Source organism: Pholcus phalangioides, unplaced genomic scaffold (genome assembly GCF_987345545.1).
Source record: "Pholcus phalangioides strain wild (caught in Gottingen) unplaced genomic scaffold, Ppha-v1.0 ptg000004l_1, whole genome shotgun sequence".
NCBI classification, from domain to species: Eukaryota; Metazoa; Arthropoda; class Arachnida; order Araneae; family Pholcidae; genus Pholcus; species Pholcus phalangioides.
Genome location: NW_028301597.1, coordinates 40372880 through 40395439, shown reverse-complemented (window position 1 = coordinate 40395439; position 22560 = coordinate 40372880). Strand labels below are relative to the sequence as shown.

At 33.9% G+C, this 22560-nt stretch overlaps 1 protein-coding gene across 2 annotated transcripts in view; it reads right to left on the bottom strand.

The window, feature by feature from the left end:
• Positions 1-22560, bottom strand: part of LOC149087587 (uncharacterized) — a 60718-nt gene that overhangs the window by 5909 nt on the left and 32249 nt on the right. For both annotated transcript variants that reach the window (XM_089231516.1, XM_089231515.1), the window contains exons 10-23: positions 20839-20961; positions 19817-19918; positions 19608-19712; positions 19264-19379; positions 17500-17538; positions 16489-16549; positions 16148-16251; positions 13133-13277; positions 12189-12266; positions 5961-6076; positions 4828-4914; positions 4587-4668; positions 2078-2253; positions 116-269 (exon numbers count right to left, since the gene is read on the bottom strand). In XM_089231516.1, coding sequence (XP_089087642.1) covers positions 116-269; positions 2078-2253; positions 4587-4668; positions 4828-4914; positions 5961-6076; positions 12189-12266; positions 13133-13277; positions 16148-16251; positions 16489-16549; positions 17500-17538; positions 19264-19379; positions 19608-19712; positions 19817-19918; positions 20839-20961 — 1488 coding nt within the window. The remainder of the gene's footprint in view (positions 1-115; positions 270-2077; positions 2254-4586; positions 4669-4827; positions 4915-5960; positions 6077-12188; positions 12267-13132; positions 13278-16147; positions 16252-16488; positions 16550-17499; positions 17539-19263; positions 19380-19607; positions 19713-19816; positions 19919-20838; positions 20962-22560) is intronic.

Here is a 22560-nt window from a genome sequence, read left to right as displayed (position 1 = left end):
AAAATGAAGACTGATTTATTCAATGGACAGAAAACATATATAGGTTAAAATCAAAACTTTTTGGCATACACAACTCAATTACAAACATAGGTACTCATGCTACAGTGATACTTACTCAAGAGTCAGAGCTCTGGCTTCCATTTCTTTTTTCAATCAAGCTTTGTATCGTATCATCAATAGTTGCATGATTATATTTACAAAGTGATGTACCACAGGCACACAATAATTTATTACATTTCACTTCCCAGAATCCTATTCCATAATCAAAGCTGAAAATATATAGATGTGCATATTTGTAACTCAAATAAAAATAAAAAACATTAGACAAAAAAATGCAATTGATTTTGCAATGCAAATATTCACTCAAGCACTGGCGAAAAAAAGTTTCAAGTTATTCATTCACACGCTGGATTAGACGTTACAGAAGTGCTTCTGAACTTAAAATGGTATATTGTAAACCTTTTAACAACTTTGGAACATCAGTTTTATTAATCAGAAAAAAACATTTTTTGTTCGTGAGAGCACAATTTTTTCTTCCTAAATTCCAAACTTAATTCACAAAACAAAAATTTCATTAATTTCAGCAGCTATGTCATAAGTTAATTTTTTCAAATAGCCTATTTTCAAGGAATAAAAGTTATTTTTTTTGTTTTTAATTTTTGTGTTGTTTATGCACAAGGGCATGTCCATAAAATATGTGGGAATCAAATATATTTTTTCTTTCTTTCTTTTTTATATCTCTGAACTGAAGGATCAGGGAAAAAAATTGTGAAAATAAAACCCAATTTGAATTTAGCCTTTGAAAAGTTAACCAAACCAACAAATTCAAATTCCCTTTGTAATAAACTGTGTAGAACTGATAAGAATCTGATAGAAAATACAGTGAAATCTTGATTAAAGATACTCTGCAGGGTAAGGAAAAAAATATCATGTTGTAGAGAGATTATTGTTGCATTGAGAGGCAGCAGTTCATAGACTATAAACATTTTAAAAAAGACAAAAAATATCATTGTAGACAGATTTATTGCTATATTGACTATTGTTGTAGTGAAGTCTACTAAATACAGCAATATATAGAACGGGATAACATATATTTCATATCAAATTCCTTTGGAATTTAAATTCTTAATTAATACTGAAGGGCAATAGCAACTTATGGAAGAAGGGACACTGATATTTGCCTGTTTTTCCTCAATATTCTACATTTCAAGAATCTGATTCTAAAAACAAATTACCTGGATGAGAAATAAGATATATTTTTTTTGGAAAAAAAACAAAAATTTTGATACAGTGAAATCTTGCTATAATGATACTTGTTAAACTCTTCTCGATACAATAATATCCTTTAAAATGGTAAATCCCTCTATAACGATATGTTTTACGTCATTTCAAAACTGCTACAACAATATTTTTTACATTTGCTCAATGTACGTTGTATTCATTTCTCACCAGTTTTTGTTTTTTGAAGGTGTCTATAGCATCAGTATTTTTCACTCTACCTTTAGGAAGTGTTAATGAAGTTGCAGTGAAACTACTTTCTGTGTAGTACAAGTTTTGAGCGGTAAACTACTTTACAGGTTTAAAGGTTTAAATAACTAACTGAATTTTATTCAACAGATCTCAATTATGATTTTTCGGTGTAAATAAACACTCAAAATTCATTTTAGGGTAGTATTAACAACACTGATTCAGAAGAGATACCGACAACAGCATAAATTTAGTAATGTAATGATAAATTCATGTAATGATATTGCAACTCCTCAATATAACTAACTTGTCTGAAATGATATTTTTTCTTGGTCCACAGAGTATCATTATATCGAGATTTCACTGTTTTTTGGGAGTTTTTTTTTTGTCCCCCAAAAAAATAATAATTACAAATGTTTTAAAAAATGTATTTAATTATTAAAAAAACTTTATATGCTGTTTAATCAATTTCTGTTCATTTAAAATGCTTTTTGGAACTCAAAAATTTCTCAGAATTCCCCCAGTGTACCCAACCCCATGGAAGGTCCAGCAATATGCCTCTCTTTCCCCTGCAATATTTTCAGTTGAAATTTTTATAAATTCTCTTTACCAAAGCTCTTCGTTGGCCTTGATATCTCTTTTGCTAAAAAATGCTATGTGAGGAAAATTGACATCCTGGTGATCATAAAATGCCTTGACAGCTATCAGGTTAGGATCACAGCTATGGTTGAGAAATCGACTAACATTCCCGTAGTACAAAGCATCAATGCAGTAGCCAGTATCGACCTAATAAAATACACATAAATTAGTTTACCTTCAATGTCATCTCTAGGAACTATATGGCGAAAGAAAATGCATACAAACACACATAAAACATACACACACTACCAGGTCACTAATAAGCTTGTGGTTTGAGGCAAAGTTAAGTGACTCCTCAGATTTCTCGTCTTTAACAAAGCCTATAAGCTCCAGATTGGATTTAGTTCTCTTATCCAAATGATACCACATACTTTTTCAGTAAATATTTTACAGTTTGAGACAAATAAATGTATTTTGAACAAATTATAAATGGATAAGGTTGTTATGCTGAGGCACTCAGCTGACAGTATTTCATTGCTGCATAGTACAGTCGCCCCCCCCCCCCAATATATATTCATAATTTCCATATTTACTGTTTCTGTATTCGCAGTTCTTTTCCTTTATTGGAAATTTTTTAGGAACATTCAGCAATCGTCTCATTCATGTGTTTTGATTACAAAATCTGAGTTGTGCATGATTAGGTTGGCTCATTTTTTTAGTGCTACTGATAATGGTTCGAAAAGTAAAAACAAAAGTGAAAAACACAAGAAAAATTTGATATATTGAGTATGCTTGGCAAAAGTAAGTCAATTGCTGCTGTGGTCCGCCATTATGGAATCAACTAGTCTACGGTAAGATATATGAAGAAAAAGGAATCTGAAATTTGAGTAACCGTGGTTGTAGCTGCATCTTTGTGAGTGAAAACTTTGCATCACCTATGGGATCTATGTGTTTCTCGTTCAGAAAATGCTGTTTTCTTTTCTTTTTTTTTGTGGTTACAAGACTGCTACAAAAAAGGTATTCCAATTGATTGTAACATTATAACAGAAAAGGCGAAAAAATTTTACTGTTCTATAAAGGAAAGGACTAATGAAATGTCTATTTCATCAGAATTTTATGCACTTAAAGGGTGGTTTCATAGATAGATAGAACAGCTCACAACTCCGGACTGATGCAAAGCAATTTACTTCAGTTACCTCAAAAAGAGGCATGGTTGTGTCAGAAAAAGTTAGCAAAGATTTATAGCAGTGCCCCTCCCCCCAGTCCCATGCTCGCAAATATTGAATCACTCACGTCGTTCTCCCCATGAAGACAGCTATCAACTCTATGTAACATACAAGCCATTTGACTAAAATGTATAGCTGAACCCAATGACTAGAGAGAAAAATTGCACGTGTGCCCAGTGGCACATAAGGGCAACAGACCGCAGCCTGGGATTTCAAAAGAAGTGTGGAAAAAACTTGTGGGACAAGTAAGGAGAAGAAATCGGCATGTTGAATTGGAAAAGATTTGGGAATGATCTAAATACTTGATGATATGAAGAAACGGCAAACAGAAATCACAGAAAACATCGCCACCAATCGCTGCACCCCTCTTTAATATTCCCTTCTACCTCTGTGTCACCTCTCATGATGCTCAATAAACAAGATATATGAAAAAACCTATGGTTTCGGTTATTTGCAGATTTCCATATTCGCGGTCACCCCTGGAACGTAACCCCTGCAAATACAGGGGGCTGACTGTAATGTCGATCTGAAATCAGCTAACAGAATAGATCCTGAATCATAATACTCCCTTTGATACTGTTCATGTTTGATGCTGTAAGAACAGTGGCACAATTCAATGAGACATTTTTAGCCATCAGTGTATATGATGATGCAAATTAATGTAGTACCTTTAATAATAGAAAGTTTTATTAGTCTTTTTAGTTCTTCATGCATAATTTCCCAGAATTAAGGTATAGTAATACTCCTGATCATTGCTACCCTGAGTTGCACAATTTCAAAGTTACATCATTTGCCATGAAAAATGCACATTCCTAAAATTCAAGCACAATCACAGGACTATTGCTGAGGTAATAGAGATTATTCAGAAATAATCAAGAATTTTTTTATTCGATCAGAACATCATATGTAATGAAACTACTGATTTTCAAGAGGCTACAACATATAAGGATGAATATTTTGCTGTGCATGGTTGTTAATAATGAACACATCAACTCTATGTACTACCAAGGCTGGACAAATAAAAAAAAATAGATGCCAAACAAATTTCTCAATCACCAAGTATATTTTTAAGGGAAAAATGGCCCAATTTTTTAAAAATTTCAATTAAGTAATCGCACATAAAATTTCAGTTGCCATTATGAGTTGTCTAGTCAGCATGGTGACATGGCAGGTGAGATTTCTCAATCCCAGTGGAGCACATTATGTGTTATGGTAAATATTAAGGCTTTTAAATAATGCTCTATTTTATGCATTCTTTATTTTTTGTAAATTCAAATCAGTTTGAATCAAAACTGCTAAACAAAAATATATTACCCCACTGAGATCAAGATTGAAAATGTATGAATCATCGTGCCTCACTTCCACTTCTGCATCAGAGACAATCTCTCCTATGTACCTTAAAAAAAAAAGCAGAAATAAAAATGATATTCAAACTTCAAATGGAGTGGAATTTTTGTGCATCGTGAATATGCTAAAAATCTTGCATTCTTGTTGCATTTTTGAAACAATTTATGAATAATTAGAAAGTTTGGTAAAAAATAATATAGCCACTTACTCACAAATATAGGTGCCTCTAGGTATTTCTCGTACTGTTCTAACACCCCATCCTTTACATCGAGTTCTAAAAACTTGCAAATGGCACCTGAAAAACAAAATTTGTTTTTTTAATCAATATATTTTATCATAAATCTTCTGTTTAATTTTATATTTAAAATTTAATATACAATTTATGAAGTTTACACACAAGATAAGACTCAGTCATTTTTATTTGAAATTAAACTGAACTTGAAATGCTAAATCTTGCATTTCTCTCTGTTCTTTCTTAAAAAATTAAACCCAACCAGAACATGCACCTTAGATTGCAGGGTGTCCAGTTTGAATGTCCGTATTTTTGAGAAGTTTCTGTACTTTACAAGAAGTTTGAAAGGAAAAGAAAAGTATATAAATAGAAAGCAACACTCAAAAAGTTTCTGTAAAAAAAAGTGGTCCAGTTCTACCTGTGTTTTTTTTTGTTTCCCAGATGAAAAATGGCCCAATGACCATATCATGTAGTAGCGCATACGCACATTAATTCTGATATTGTTTCTTTTCAATTCAAAATTGGTATGGGAATTTGCTGAGCCCCCTAAATCAGGAAATTATGCTTATTAACAATTTTGGAAACACAGAATGTTACCTCATCTGAAAAAATTATCCTAGAGAGGAAATTAGGTTCAACATCAATGAGAGACAACATCTCAACAGAACAATTTAAATCTTCACCTAAAGGGAACATTTTCTCTTTGTGTAACCATAATACAATGGCAGCATACGTAATGACACTTTCAAAAAATTTGTCATCAAACTCGCAGAGCTAGACATCCAAATTTTTCTAATATCAGCTCTCTACTGATTTTTAATCACTATTTGAAAATAAGAACATCTGATCCGGAGACAAGCTGTATAACTTGGATATCAGATTCTCTTTGAAAAGAACTGAACGCTGCAATTTCTTAAAAACATTTGATGAAACATTACACTTTTTTTAGAAATGGCATTATTTTTCTTAAAAATTAGGTGCAACCTAAGATTCAAAAACCAAATACTTCCCCCTCCCCACCAAAAAACTGTTGAACAATTTTAGCATAAAATGTGAAAATTGAAAATAACTTATAAATAATAAATAACAGATAGTAAAAAAACTCATACTTGGATCCTTTTTGGATGACTCTGTTCAAACAAGAGCTTGGGCACCAGCACAATTTTGTGCATTCGAATATCATAGGAGGGCTATTCATATTGAATTCTGATGTCAGCCGAGTGTCCTGTTAAAACAAACAGAATATTTGGATAAATTACATAAAAAGACAAAAAAATTGAGAAAATTCCATGTAATTTATTCTTTTAATAATAGAATCTAAAGATGGGTCTAAAATATGTGTGGAGGGGTCCTTGCAAAATAACAAATATAAATATGTGTGGCTTTTGCTTCTACCCATGCATAAACCAGTTGCAGCTGGATCATCCTGATGGCAAGTCTCTTTAATGTGCTAATGCAATCACATTCTCATGAATTTTCCATGTATTTGATGAGCATCACTTATCTTGCATAGAATATGCAATGGCATCCCCTCCACATTGCATGCGAGCTCAACAAATCTGTCAAGGACAACACATACAAATACAATGCCACAACAGGCAAAATGCACAACGAGGTGGCTGAGAAAAGATACCATAGTAGTATGCATGGGTGGGAGGACCCCAGCCTAGAAGGCAAAATATCTATCTACCAGACCAGTAAATCTGACAACCCTGTTTCCAATATCATGAAAACAAAAAGAAAGCCAAATGGAATGGATATGTTAATGGCAACAAGCCCGAAGTGTGATCAATTTGTGACTTGACCATGAGTTTTAGCCAAAGTAAGAATTGCAGAAATGATTCCGACTTTGTCTGGCAACTCCGCGAAATGACAGGAAATCCATGGCCAAAGCTTGATATGGTGATGTAAGATGACTCAGTAAAGGTAAAATCCATTTTTTTAATTGCCATGTGTGATATATGTCTATATATAGCAGCTGTATTGGATTAGCTCCATGTGAGAAGAGAAAAAACTGTAAAAATAATAATATATAAACATAGTTTTTTTCTCCAAATTTTGGAGAAAAAATTATCACAGAACTGTGACAGCAGTTTGATGGGTTGCCATAACTAACATGGAAGTAATTATCACAAAAAAATACGCCAACTTGACGATGATCTTGAATCATGTCTTTTGTTATCAGACTTCAGCCAGAGATCACTGTCCACTTTGCGAACCAGCCAATTTTGAGCTTTGGCAATAACAGATACATATACAAAGGTTTATAACAGCTGGCTGATGTGAAGATATATTTAGGAAAGAGTGAAAATTCAACTGCCCTTGTGGGAATCAAACCCATGTCCTTTCACTTTGCGGGTGAATGCCCTAGACGACTAGATTATAAAGGCAACGAATATCTCAATCTTTCCTTGGAGCTTTTGTGCACTAATCAGGACTGTACATGGATTGTCGGAACTAACTTAGAGCAAAGCTCACAGTTGCTGACACTGCCACCAGATGGTGAGTTATTCGATGATGATGTCACTCTCCGCTATCCATATGAAGGTTTATAAAAGCTGGCTGATGCGAAGATATATTTAGGAAAGGGAAAATTCAACTGCCCTTGCGGGGAATCGCACGTATGGATAGCAGAGAGTGACATTCTCAGATAAGTCGCCATCAGTGCAGACACAGTCACAGTGGCAGTGTCAGCAACTGTGAGCTTTGGCCTGAGTTAGGTCCAACCATCCATGTATGGTTCTGTGTAGTGCACATGAGCTCCAAGAAAAGATTGCGATATTTGTTGCCTTCGCAGTCTAGTGGTCTAGGGCAGTGGTCGGCAAACCGCGGTTCGTGAGAAACATGCAGCTCTTTGGTCCCTTGAGTGTGGCTCTTCCACAAAATAACACGCGCGGGCGCACAAAAATTCAATATTTTTGCAAAATCATGTTTACACATGCATTTTGGCCATTTTGTTCTTGCTCCCTTCACCTTTCTCACGGGTTTTTGCCAAAAAAAAGGGTGAAAGCCTGACATGCTGCTGTTACATGACACTTCTGTGACCAATCAAAACTGGATTTTGGGTCGAAACTGGGTAGTTCGGGAAAAAGTTATCGAAAAAGAGGCTTTTTTCCTAAGTTACTCAGGGTGGATAGACGCAAAAGGCAAGTTTCCCCTCAGAACATGGGGGAACATGCAATGTTTTCCATACTAAGGAACGTCAACTTCTACCCTGCCAGATCATAGAAGACGATGCTCCTGGGCCACCACCTCTCATGATGGCTCTCTGAGGCCTTTTGTCTCCAAACAACATCGGTCAACACTGCTAGAAGCGATCCAACTTAGGCCACACATCTGAAGACGACGCTCCTGGACCATCACATTACCACCTCTCATGACGACTTTCCCGTGGCCACGTCTCTCCATCTGCATCCAACATCGGTCAACACTGCTAGGAGCCATCCACCAGGGCCACACCTCTGAAGACGACTCTCTCCCATGGCTACCTCTCTCCATCTGTATCCAACATCGGTAATCGCTGCTGAAGCAATCCACCAGGGGCGACCATCCGAAGACAATGCTCCTGGGGCTTCTGCCCCACAAGACGGCCCGCCTTGGGCTTTCATCGAAAACGTCCTCTGGCTAACATCTTGTCGGATGAGCTTACAGTGAACCAGTCTTCTGCACATTTCCCAGAGAAGGGAGCCAGATATCCGTAAGACAACAAGTAAAATAATAACTTAATAAACTTTAAGTAAAGTTTATCAAGTTAATTTTAGGGAGCATTGTGGAGTGAAAGAAGATGTAATGTCGAGGATTGAAAAAGGTATGCTGAGATGGTTTAGATAATATAGAGAGGATGAACAAAAGTAGATAGACAAAACAAGTATTACAAGACAAGTGTGGATGGGAGAGTTGGAAGGGGTCGACCTCAGCGAATGTACCTCAATCAGATCGAGGACATTTTTAGCAAAGGCCAGCTGAGGAGTACCTTAATTAAGTTAATAACAATGTACCTACCTATATAGTTTAAGTTTGAAAAATTTGGCTCTCAAAAGAAATTTCAATCGTTGTATTGTTGATATTTGACTCTGTTGACTAATGAGTTTGCTGACCACTGGTCTAGGGCAATGGTTCTCAACCTTTTCAAGTCTGCTGCCCGGTTTCATTCATTTTTTGTGAGTCGAAGGCCCGGTCAAACACATGACCAACAGAAAATGAATGAGGAAAAATGAAGTGGCTAATCAATCGTGGCCCGGTATGAATCATATCAGGGCCCGGCAGTTGAGAAACACTGTTTCTAGGGGGTTCACCTGGAAACAGGCTTGTAAAAAACCCGGGTTTTTTTGCGCAAAATGGGGAAAATTGAATTTTCTTTTTCCACAACCACAAAATATCTAATTTAAACATGTGAGCATCTTACATTATGCCTAAATATATATTTTTAGTGCATGTTAAACTATGTATTTGATTAATAAAATTGGGAATAATAAAATAAGAGAATAATTGTTCACTTACAGCCCAGGCGGGATTTTTGGGAAAAATGGGAGGAAAATTGAATTTTCTTTTTCCACAATTGCAAAATATGTAACAAACATGTATGTACAACAGGGTGGGTTGAAAAAAAATGAAGTTCCATTTTCAAATTGCTATAGTGCGGAAAAGTTGTCTCTTTTAATAAGAAGAAAAACAACATAAAAAATTTTAAGATCAGTTGATATCTTCCAGTCGCACATAGTACTTGAAGATTATGAAAATTGACAAAATTGAACATTTTTCTTAATTTTTTAATATTACTTAAAATTTTACGATCGACATGCAAAAGTTTGTTATGCTTATTTTATGGTTCAATAAAGTAAAATAAATGAAAACATCATTGATATTTCAATGTTTATCGGCCACGCAATGTGTTCGAAAAACTGGAATTGACTAAATTTTTGCAAGTTTCATTGTGCAAAAGTTAGACTTTAAACGTGAACACTTGGAAAAGAAACAATAGAAGAAACTGTAAACCAATAAATCCTAGTCAATTTTGGTAACTATAATGTAAAGTACATACACTCTCCTACTTTGAATGGTTGATTGGATAGAGTGTAGGTGAAACTCAATGTGCAGCCACCTCTTCATGGTAAATTCTGGGTCATTTTGTTCTGGCAAAGCATGCAAAGAGCTGTACAATGAAACTTGCAAAAATTAGGTCAATTCCAGTTTTTCGAACACATTGCGCGACCGATAAACATTGAAATATCAATGATGTTTTAATTTATTTTACTTCATTGAACCATAAAATAAGCATAAGAAACTTTTCACATCGATCATCAAATTTTAAGTAATATTAAAAAATTTAAGAAAAATGTTCAATTTTGTCAATTTTCATAAACTTCAAGTACGATGCATGACCGGAAGATGTCAATTGATTTTAAATTTTTTTTACATCATTTTTCTTTTTATTAAAGGAGGCTACTTTTCCGCACTATAGCGATTTCCAAATAAAATATTTTTTTTCGACCCACCCTAATGCACATCCTTTATGTGTACATCTGTATACATTATGTATATCTAAGTATACATTTTTGGTGAATGTTAAACTATGTATTCGATCAATAAAATTGACTATGATTATATGTAAGGGAATAATTGTTCACACACAAACACACCCACTTCTGTGTAATTATATCTGAACCTTGAGTTGTATGCAGAACTGCAGCAAGAAAATTGTTTGTGGTAAAATAAATGAATTTGGAGATTTTGAAAATTCTGAGAAATCAGAATGATGCCTGAATTTTTTTTTTCTCAAAATTTTCCAGACCCCGCAGAAAATGTAACCAAAAGTGTCCTGATAAGTTAAAAATAAAACCTTTCAGCTATGTAACCAGAACCACAGTTTTTTTTTTATAATTGAACCCAAACTTTCAGGAGCTAAAAAATCTCATGCTTCTCTTTTTCTTAAATTGCTCACTGTTAAAGAATATCCCTACTTCATTAAATTAAATTCTGAAATATTTTTAAAGGAGCAGTGATAATTAAAAAATGATCTGGCTAAGAGGAGGAGATAAGTCATTCTGAGGATTCATTACTCTGGAGGTGTTTTCCACTCGTCCAAATTAGCCATTTTTGGGAACTTAAAACCACAGAATAACTTGAATTATCATTTAACATAAATGTCAATAACATTATTATATATTAATTTCACTTTGTACAAGAAACCTGTCATGTATAGCAACAGACCTACAGAATGCCTTCATCTGGCTGACGATTTTCACAGGCAAATTTTCTGGGTCGGGCAGCATCTTGACTTATTACCAGCATCTTGAAAAATCAAGCTAAGGCTTATTTTCTGCTTAGGTACTATTTTCACATAAGAAAAACTATACTTTTTGTTCTGTTTCAATTGAAGATGTTCGTTGCCAATGTTCAATTCAAGAATCCCACAGTTATTTTCTTTTCATTATAAGATAATGTTATTTTTGTCTCTTGATATTTCAGTTATGAAAGTCTGTATAAAACTTATAAAAAAGTATTGCAAAAACATGTAAATATTTTTTGAATGAAAATTCAGTTTATATACATTGGTTCGCTTCTTCACAGATGCTGCAATTTATTTATACAAAGATTTGTGTGTGTGAAAAATTATTGTGTATAATAAATAAATTTCTGTAGGTATGCTTATCACATATATCAGGTATATTTTTTAAACTAAGGTCCATGGTTACAATTTTCTGTTTGTGATTTCTTGTAAAATATTTTAATATGTGGATCTCATACCTAAATGCTTACATAAAAAAGGTAGAAGAATTATAAAAAGGGTGTTTGTGATTCCAAGAAATTATTTATTATCATATTTTTGTTCCTAAAAAATCATTAAAAAATGTTTCAAAATATACATATTCTAAACACTGCACTATGCAGCAATTTTTTGAATACATAAACTAAGCTCAAACTAAAATTTTAAGCTGAAAGTAACACATTTTCTTCGAAAACAAACAATATTCCCTAAAAAAACCCATTTTCCCCAAAAAAAAACCCAGCCGGGGGGGGGGGGGAATGGGTATCTACCCGGGGAGCAAATTTGACAACCCTGCCCGGAAAGTGAAAGGACGTGGGTTCGATTCCCCGCAAGAACAGTTAAATTTTCTCTCTTTCCTAAATATATCTTTGCATCAGCCAGCTGTTATAAACCTTCATATGGATAGTGGAGAGTGACATCATCCTCAAACAGATACATATGCCTTAATATTCAGGAACTGAAGGAATTATTGGGGGCAGGGGAATTGAGAAATTGGTAAAAATGCATCTTGAAAACATTTAAGATTTGAAATTGCAAAAACCGTTTAAGAAAATATTGAACTGCTTACTTTTCCATACCACCTTTTTAAGCTCAATGCTGAACACCCACATTTCATTGTAGCACAATCATCTCGACATTTGCAAGTCTGAAACAAGATGAGTTAACACAAAAAGATCCAAATTAGTTCAAAAACTTGTTAACAAAAGTATTTTTCAGTAGAAGATTAGATGTTTTCTGGTGTCATATATGCTGGAGATATTAGTTTTAGATACACTAAAAATTATTTCAACTACATTCCATTTTCAGGACCATGGCAAAAAATAGTAAATCATGGGCAAATGTTTAGTACTGATGCCTAGATGACTACTGCTACTTAACCGTACATGCACCCCATACATATTCCTCTGCGGAATTTCTAACGAATCCAGATATGCTGGAATGCGTGTTCTGAGTGTATGGGTGGCTCTAATGTATTTGTTATCTGAGTGTATGGGTGGCTCTAATGTATTTATGTTATCTGAGTGTATGGGTGGCTCTAATGTAATGTATTTATGTTATCTGAGTGTATGGATGGCTCTAATGTATTTATGTTATCAGAGTTGTGCTTGTTTATTGTTCTTGCTTGTGCTATCATCTGTCTCGCATATTTTGAAGTCAAGATGGAAAATGCATAAATTTTCATATTATGTAAGTAGCATGTTGTAGGTCTGCCTGCTCTCTGTGGAGAGACTTTTCAAATGAAAGAGTTGTTTAAAAACTGGTTTACATTCAAAACTGGTTACATTCTGTCTCAAATTTTGAAAAACCACAGAAAACCAACTTCTGACCACTGCTACCACTATTTAATCAAACATGCACCTCTCTCTCTCTCCCTCTCTTTCTTGTATACATTCCTCTGCAGAATTTTTATGCCTAGATGACTGCTGTTTACCAATAATATCAAATATATACTGCAAAAGGTGTTATGGCAAGTGAAGTCACTGGCATGTTACCACTCATCAAATTACTTACAGTCATAGACTTCACTGTTTTATTCACAAAAACAGATCCAGCTTCACAGACTTTTGAAATGTAACCGAAATTTGCAACGAAATCATCACCATTCACTTCATTCACGACGCTGACTGGCATCGGCTCTAGTCCTCTTGATAAATCTCTGAAATAAATTATATTCAACATCAATAAAATATATATTACGACCAAAGTGCCCAGCCTCTTTGCATAGCATATTGATTAGACTTCAGACACTGGCCACTTTGAGAAGAGCCTGAACTTGGAATATTGACTGTAGCATAGATATAATAATTACATTTATTTCATATGAAAATATACACAGATCAAGAGCAGTACATAATTGTCTGTAGTAATAGGACAATTATATAATCCAGCCAATGAATTGCTATGCATAAATTCTGAAATGCTTGGTGCAATGTAAATCATATAAATATATTGTCATGTCGCAATCGAAATACCATGTAAGCACAAAAAAATACATTAATAAACATCAACCATGATCTATACATCATAACAACAACTATGAATGCCACAATAGCTGACACCATTCCAGAGACAATAATACTAAAAGAAACTATTCAGTCTATCAACTTGATTTAGAAATTAAGTATGTAAACAAATGTGATGTTGCATGCTATATTTATTATGTATCTTCAATAAAAGATGGATAATAGTTATATAGTCAGATCTCGGTATATAGTCAACCGTCATTGGTAAAGAAATCTTTCTGAAGGACAACATAAAAATTCAATGTGAATTTAATAGCTAATAAAATTATACATTTATTAAATGACTATTTGAAAAAATCTCTACACTATGAACTATTTAGCAAAGAGGATACATTGAGACCTTCTATGATACTGGAAAATAAAAATAAACAATATTGTGTAGTGTGTGTGTTTGTACATGCATTCATATGTCTGAAGTCCAGCATTTTTGCAAAGTGGCTAATGCCTGAAGCCTAGAAAATGAGCAAGAAAGGCATCAGACTGGGCAGTAACATGCATATGTTATGTGATAATCCCAGTCATTAAGCATAATTGCAGACCATTTTGTTAAGTTTGATAAATTTCATCAAATTCATCACCTTCACCACCGATTATGCATAGTACTCAAGAGTGAAATTCCCTGCGACACCACAAACTGGAGTTTAATAATCTATACTAGTGGCCCCTTGTCCATCCGATCAGTAAAGTTTAGCAGCATTGGGCATGGTTAGTACTTGGGAGAGTGATCACCTGGGAACAATGTTTGCAGCATCACTTTTAGTACCCGAGTGGTGAAGTGGTAAGATGTTTGTCTTCCAAGATGAAAGTTGTTGTCAGGGTTCACTGGTTTGACTCTGGGAAAAGAATGTTGAAAACAAGTTCTTTACCTATCAAGCCTTGGGGTGACCACCGCTTAGATGCTGCCTTCATTTCGCACCCAAACTCTTTGCTTGGAAATTACCATATGGCGATATGACCGGAGTTGGTGCATGGAAAAGTAGTGCCCCTTGTCGAAACACTCCATTGATGGTGTATTAATAACTCATGGTCCATTCTATTCCTACTGATGAAAAATTTAAAAACTTCACCCATATCCCCAGACACCTGCATTCTTCCAAACATATTGAAAAAATCACAAGTCTTTCTTCATAGCTCAAGCCCTGTGTACCAAAAAGAGTGCATGTGAAACTTCTCTGCATCCCTTCATCAGCCTATGTCCCTCTGTAGGTACAGTCTGCAAAGCTTTATGACATGGTTCCATCCATGATGAACGAAGCCCCTGAAAAATAGGATTACTTCAGGAGAACACAAAGACACCTTTTAAGAATGAAACCGAGCATCTTATCTGCTTTTTTGACCAGCATAGAACAATGTTCAGAAAACTTGAGTCACTCATCAATGAGAATTTCCAAATCTGTAATCTTATTTGTATCCGAAATAATATTACTATTTAACTCATAAGTGAAATGTAGGTTGTTCAAACCAAAATGAGTGGTGATGCAGTTGTCAACGTTGTAACTCATACTCCATTCATTTACCCATGCTGCAATCATATTCAAGTTTGTTAGGAGCAAACTCCCTATCGCTTGGATTCTAGACTCCCCCCCACCCCCTCCTCCTCCATTAGATTCATGTCATTTGCAAATTTGCTAGCAACCCCATTGATACTCCAACACAAACAAGCTTCCATTTAACAAATTCTTTGATTTCACAAATTTCTTCTCACTTTTAATCATGATTTTAATCATTAAACAATGAAATTCATTAAATGGGAGCTTTTTATATCAGTGTATCAGACTATATTTATCAAACATACTTGATGCATTAAGGAATTTTTTCATATTTATCAAATTCACCGATCAAACTAGAGTATTATGCAGTCTTTGATAAAAGTGATAATTTTTGTTAGTATTTATCATATTTGCCAACAAGACAGGTATTATGCATAATCATCAATAAAAGTGATAAATTTATCAGACAATTGGTGATTATGCATAATAACTGATTTATCATAACATATATATTTAACATGATTGTCACAAAATCAAAGTTATTCTTTTACATCTACTGGAAGTGGTTTTCAAATCATATTGCTGCGAGACAATCTGGTAGTTGGTGTGTACAAATACAAATACAACGGCACAACAGGCAAATTGCCCAACGAGGTGGCTGACTTAAGAACATCATGGATCCCCGAGCCATTTTTTGGAGGCCCTACCTACTACTGCTATACCACACATGCACCCCGCCCACACACCCCACACCCCCCGCGGAACCCCCAATGAATCGGTACATGCGGGAATGTGCGTGTACGTGTAGTGAAACCTGACGTGAAGGTTTTTTTTTGTTTCTCTGTGTGCTTTGGCTGTGCAGGATTTGAGTTCCAGTTCAGACAGGGAATGTGTTTGTAACTAACTCCACTAATAATGTGGACATGGATCTCATGGAATGAACATTTAAAAAAATTGTGAAAGGACAAAATATTAATTCAATAACATGGGAACCAACGAAAAACATATCTTACCTCATAAGAAACCTCATGTTGTTTTCCTTCTCACGTTGCTGTAGCTGTTCTTCTGAATTTAAATCAAGTTCTTCCATGAAATTGGGGTCTGAAGATAACAAACTCTGCGGGAGGAAGGATACATAAAAAAAGCACAGAAGTGAAAAAAAAGCAGACAGATGAAATGCAATACCTAGAAAAAAAATTTATGTACGATTTTCCTCCGAGAACCAGATACTGTAATGATTAAAATTTGATTCTTGTAAATACTATTTCATATGCCATACATTCAAGATATTTTTTAAATTATAATTAGTAATTTCAGTAATATTAGTAATTTCAAAATTTATTCTTGTACTTACAAGGGAAGAATGTCCTTCCAAGTTTTCCAATTTCAAATTGCTTCCAGATTTCACAAGAAGCCTGAAAAAGTTTTTTTCAATTTTATCAAGTAGGTATAATAATAAAATATTGTTTTTGTATCCTACAATAAGAACTCAACATGTTACAACAAAGTGATAAAATTAAGGGCCGATCAGTAATAAAATAAAAACTGAAAAAATGCAGAATTTAGTCATGGTTACAATACAAATTTATATATTTACTTTACTTTTCTATGTAATCAGCATATAGCTCCAAACACTTTTGATATTGTAAAACAAACTTCTTCAAACCTTCTACATTTCTGCATAAAATTCTGCTGCTTGAGTTTAGACAGTTATGCGCCGAGATTTTCAATTCCTCACCTTCCTCAAATCTGTGAGCATTTGCAATCAAAGAGCGCACATAGTTTCCGATAGAATTTGTCATGTCTCAACAATGTTGCGCCAAAAACTTTTGGGAATTCTAGAGAAAGATTACTTATCATAAAGCAACTACTTTCTTTCACTTTCGCATTCACACGCCCAATGATATCATTAGTCTGGAACTAGGTCTGCTGCTCATCGTGAACATTTGAATGGCCTTCCTTAGACCTCACAACACCATTGCCTCATTTTTCCTTCACTCATTGCAGCAAGCCCATGTGTTTTACACAATGGGCAGTGAATTTCAGCAGCATTACGTCCTCTTGCATTTACAAATCAAATTTAAGAACTGGCAGGAATTGCTATTACTGCACTCATTTTAACACAACTGTCTTGTGAAGGCAGACAACATCAACGGATGGCAGTATGAAGGTTACATATACAACAGATCAATCAACGCTACTATGCACATGTGAACCAATCAGTATTGCCAATTGCTTTTCACGTCAATGATAGGCCCTTGATTTAGAACTGCATCTTGTATATAAAAAAGTTAAAACAAAAACTTCTATATAGAATTGTGTTTGCTCAAAAAAACTAAACAGTTTAAATACCAATAGCACTTACTTAATGCATTCAATATGCCTTCTGTTAGCAGCAACATGCCTGTTAAAAAAATTATTGATAGTTGTTTCTTCATGAATGAATTAATCAAATTGTCAGCAAATGTGAATAGTTGTATATTGCATATCATCTCTTTTATGCCAGAGACATGAATGTGCGAATTTTTACTTTTTGGGTTTATCAGCTGGTTGGATAATTTATTTTGCTACCTAAGTTTTTCCAGAAACATAAATATGTACACCCTCTTGAAAAACATGTTACAAAATGTTAGGGAAAGGTCTTAATAGAGTAACATGGGCAGATTAAACATTCAAACATCATTTCCCAAGTTTCTGAAATTTGCACATTCATGTTTCTGACATAAGGATAATATTTCTTTTGAATTCATGTAAATTAAATCAATTCACAACATTTCAAGTGCCATTAGAGACACTGAAGGTAAATTTGTGCTTAAAATTTTTAGAACTTTTAGCCCAAAGCTATTTGTTATAATTTTGCCTGTGCTACAGCACTTGAGTTAAACAGTGCTATATATATACTTAGAAGTTCCTAGATATATATAGTGAAAGTCCTATATAACAATACCCTTATAATGATAATTACCTACATAAACAATAATACTCTCTTGTCCCTTTATACTGTACCATCTATAGCATTACCTCCTTAATACTGATTATACTACTCCAGTCCCTTGTGTATAATTATACAGGCATTTCACTATATGTATTGTTTTTCTTTTAACTTTGACTAAAAAATAAGTAATTTTTGTTAAGGCTGTATTGAAAAACTTTACTTCAAATTTATTAATAATGTGAGACTCATTTTCGAAGCAACCATTTGAAAAATTCTCATAAACAGTGAACATCAAGCAACAAAATCAACTCTCCCTATAATTATTTCAAACTAAAATACAACAAAAGAGAAGTTTCTTGACTTAAAAGATTCATTTGTTTTTGAAATTCACTTTGTACCATGAAATATTCTTGTATCTTGAGCATCTTAAATCAAACCATGGGAACCCATTGATTCGTTCCAGACTCTAAAAATTTTTATACTGTGCCAAAATTAGTATGATAGAATATGGTGTATTTTATGCACAACAAAAATAGTTTTGATTGCAGAAAAAAGTAAAGCACTAAATACAATACAGTTAAGCACTTTTTCAACTTAGATTTATTCAAAATACTCGAGCTTTCATGTTTTGAATGAATTTGAAATCAGGACACTTGTAATTTGGGGTATCACTGTACTCTTGAAAATTAAATTGGTGCAAATAGTTTGCATCTATCCACTATATACAACAAAAGAATTAAAGAACTTGTATAGATAAGTAATGAGTATATCGATGAAAATAAAAACAACCTCCCAGCCTTCACAAAAACGTTATTGTTACACCCTTTGTTTTTATTGTGTAAATCAGTTTAAAAAAACTTTTTTTATATATCACCCCCCCCCCTTCTCACAAACTTGTTTTTCTCACTGCCCCCAGTTAAGACAACCCATGGAATCCTATATTATACCCATATCTTCTACTGTTCCTGGCCGCTGGGTTTGACCACTCCATTGCCACCCCTCCAAAGGATGATAATGCCCAATTTGAGAAACATTAACTGATTGATATATGGATTGATATCTATAACCTAGTATTAAAATTATTTTATTAAGTTTCAACAAAGATAAAGCCCAAATTATTATCAGTAACATTTTGTAATTTATATATTTATTGTCAATACCATAACATGGGTAATTAGTAGCATAAGCACTTACAAAGGGGTGTTGTATAGCCTGTTTAAAGAATTTACATTGCAACCAGAAATCAAGAGATTCTCAGCTATATTGACAGCACCGGAAAATGCAGCCCAATGAAGAGCACTATTCTCCTCCTGCAAACAGACAATGGTTAATGTGAAGATTAAGAAATATAAAAGCTAGGAAGAAATTTTCCATGTGACAGACATATCCATACAATAAAAAAATTATACAAGTTTAAAATTACACATTCAAAAAAGCTAAAATTTGATGTGCTCTGATTGTACATAGAGAATATTCCTTTTTAAAAAAACAAAATTTTTAAAAGAAAGGAGCAAAATTTGATGAAGTGATTCTCTCACATTGTCTTGTAAACTAGGATTAGCACCATTGTCCAACAAACACTGAGCAGCCTCTTCATGGCTCTCTTCACAAGCATACATAAGAGGTGTCCATCCACCATCATCCTTCCAAAATAATGAATGAAATTTATAATTAATTTTACACATTTGAATAAACTCTACTAATCAGTTTGATAGGAGTGCACAGCAAAAAGTTTTTTTTCTCTTACTTGAGCATCAATATTAACTCTTCTACACTTGCAAATACGGCTCACTATACGTCTAGACCCACAGCAAGCAGCAAAATGAAGTGGAGTTTTACCCTCTTCATCCTACAGTGAAAATTAATGCATCTTAAAATATATTCTTATACAAGAAATCAAAATACATTACAGAGAGATTTGAACATAGCTCATGTGGAATATTCATTTTTTTGATTCGAATATTCATTCTATGAGGGCATATGATGGACACAGATGTCACATAACAAAATTAACATCAGTCTATAAATCTACACAGATGAATTTAATTATTATAAAAATTCAAAAACAGACTCGTTACAATTTCTTAATCAAACTTTTGCTTAAAGTGCTTTGCATAAACTATAAGGAAAATTTCTAAATTTACTGTAAATGCAGCACTGCCTATTATACTTTTTAATAAGTGTAAAATCCAATCTTAATTTTGAGAAAAAGAGAGAGAAAAGTCATTCTTAACACTTCAATATCACTACCATAATGGCCACTAACAAAAACACTAATGAATCAACCAGGAGAGAGGATGATTCATTAGTTGATTCATTCATTGGAAAAACAAAGCATAGTCTGTCTCTCATCATGTATTTTTACTACTTTATAATATATTGTACTGTGGCAGGTTTTCGTTAAGACTTCAAACAGAATACAACCCAACCACTGTAATGCTGGTGATGTAGACTATACAAGAGATACCATGCCTACTGAATGAACGCCAGAACTTTGCCACTGGACTTATCCCATTGTAGAGACCTCTTCCAGCCCAGCTTCATAGCAGAGTCTGGAACGAATGCCTACTATATAATTAAAGACTTTTTTTTACTCATTCACTGGAAATACTGAAGAAAATAGAAAGATTCCCTTTTCAAATAAATAAATTATTGAAATGATTATTTCTTTTAAAAAAATAGAATTGTGAATATGTGTTTCATTATATGGAAAAAAAATGGCTCACTTGCTCATGACGATTTATAAAATTATTTAAATGATGTACTTACTGCAAATAATACATCCGCTCCAACTTCAATGAGACAATCTACAACATCAACATGTTTGTTCTGTATTGCCAGCATCAAAGGAGTCCTCAAATTGATGTTTAAACTATCTTTTATACCTCTAGCCTTTATCAGACAATAAAAAAACTTTCACATAAAAAATCTTCATTCAAAACAAACACAATGAAAGGGAATCGGTACAAAACCATTAATTAAAACTTGTAAAAAGTGAGTTTCAGTAAGTTAATATTGAAGCATTCTCAAAACTTTAATGCAAATATTTAACTCAACCCTCATTCAAATGTTGCTGTAAAATCAGTCAAGTAACTAAAGATATTTTTAGGTAAAACATTATGATGGAATCAGTGCTAATTATGACAATTATTACCTGTGTGTGTTAAAGTGTCACATCAATTTAGAAATGACACACTACAATAGTGTTGCGATGACTCCAAACCGTGACACATTCAATGAATTAATTTTCCTGTTACAAGTGTGTGTTTTTTCCCATGTGCATGCAAATCTTGTTGACTCTTTCATTACCTTCCTCACACGGAAATCGATATCGCCTGAATCTGATCAACAGATTCTCTCAATAGCTTGAGGTTATTCCATTGTCTGACAACCAAGCATCAACAGTGACAAAAGCATTCATGGCCAGAGGGATATCCAGATTTGGTGTACCGTCTGCAGGGCTCAGCACGGATCATGGCCTCAAAACTAGTGAAAATAGTGACCAAAATATTTAAAAAAGTGACCAAATAGTGACCAAAATGTTTGAAAAGTGACCCAATAGTGACCAAAATAATTTTAGAAAGAGACCAAATGGACAATGAATTTTGATTATTACCAAATTGAATGAATTGAAATTGAATTTAGTTTTCACTAAACTTTGTATTTCAATGGAGCTCATCGAAATTGCTTTTTTTACATATAGCAGTGTAAAATAAATCAAACTCGAATGCATTCTGCTAACCAGAAAAGTTTTGAATAACTTATCAAATTTATCAACAACTATGTGTGAGAGAGTAACATTACATCCTTTCTAAGTAACAGTAGTAATGCCTTTCCCCCCCCCCATAGGGGCTGTTCAAGTATTACGTCATCACATAGATGGGGGAAGGGGGTTTCCGATTTGCTGACTTTTGATGACAAGGGGGGGAGGTTGAATAACGCTTACGTCATCAACCACCCTTTATGAAAATATGAGTTAGGATTCAGGGGGGGGGGGGCAGAGCTGATGACGAAATTTTGCTGACAAGGGGGGGGGGGGAGGGGGTCAGCGTTTTGCTGACGGGGGGGGGGGGGTGGTCAAAAATGGCTAAAAATTTGCTTATGTAATACTTGAATGGCCCCACATTGCTATCCACAACCCATCTTAAAATCAATTTAAGCAGGAAAAACTTCAAAACAGGAAAAAATTTTCACATTCAAAGAAGGAAAAAAAAAAATTAAATAACACAAAATTTGATGAGAGAATTTGTCCCATCTACATTCTAGTGGATTTTTCATTATGTTATGCTATGAATGACAGTATACAAAATGTACTCAAACTCTTTTTTTTAATTAAGTACAAATTGATTTACATAATTAGGTTTGTATAACATCTTCCAACAAATTTTAAGAAATTTACTATAATGATTGATTTTAAAAAAAACTAAAATTACATTTTTAACAATATTATTTTAAATTATTAAATTAAAATATTACTTAAACTACTGAATT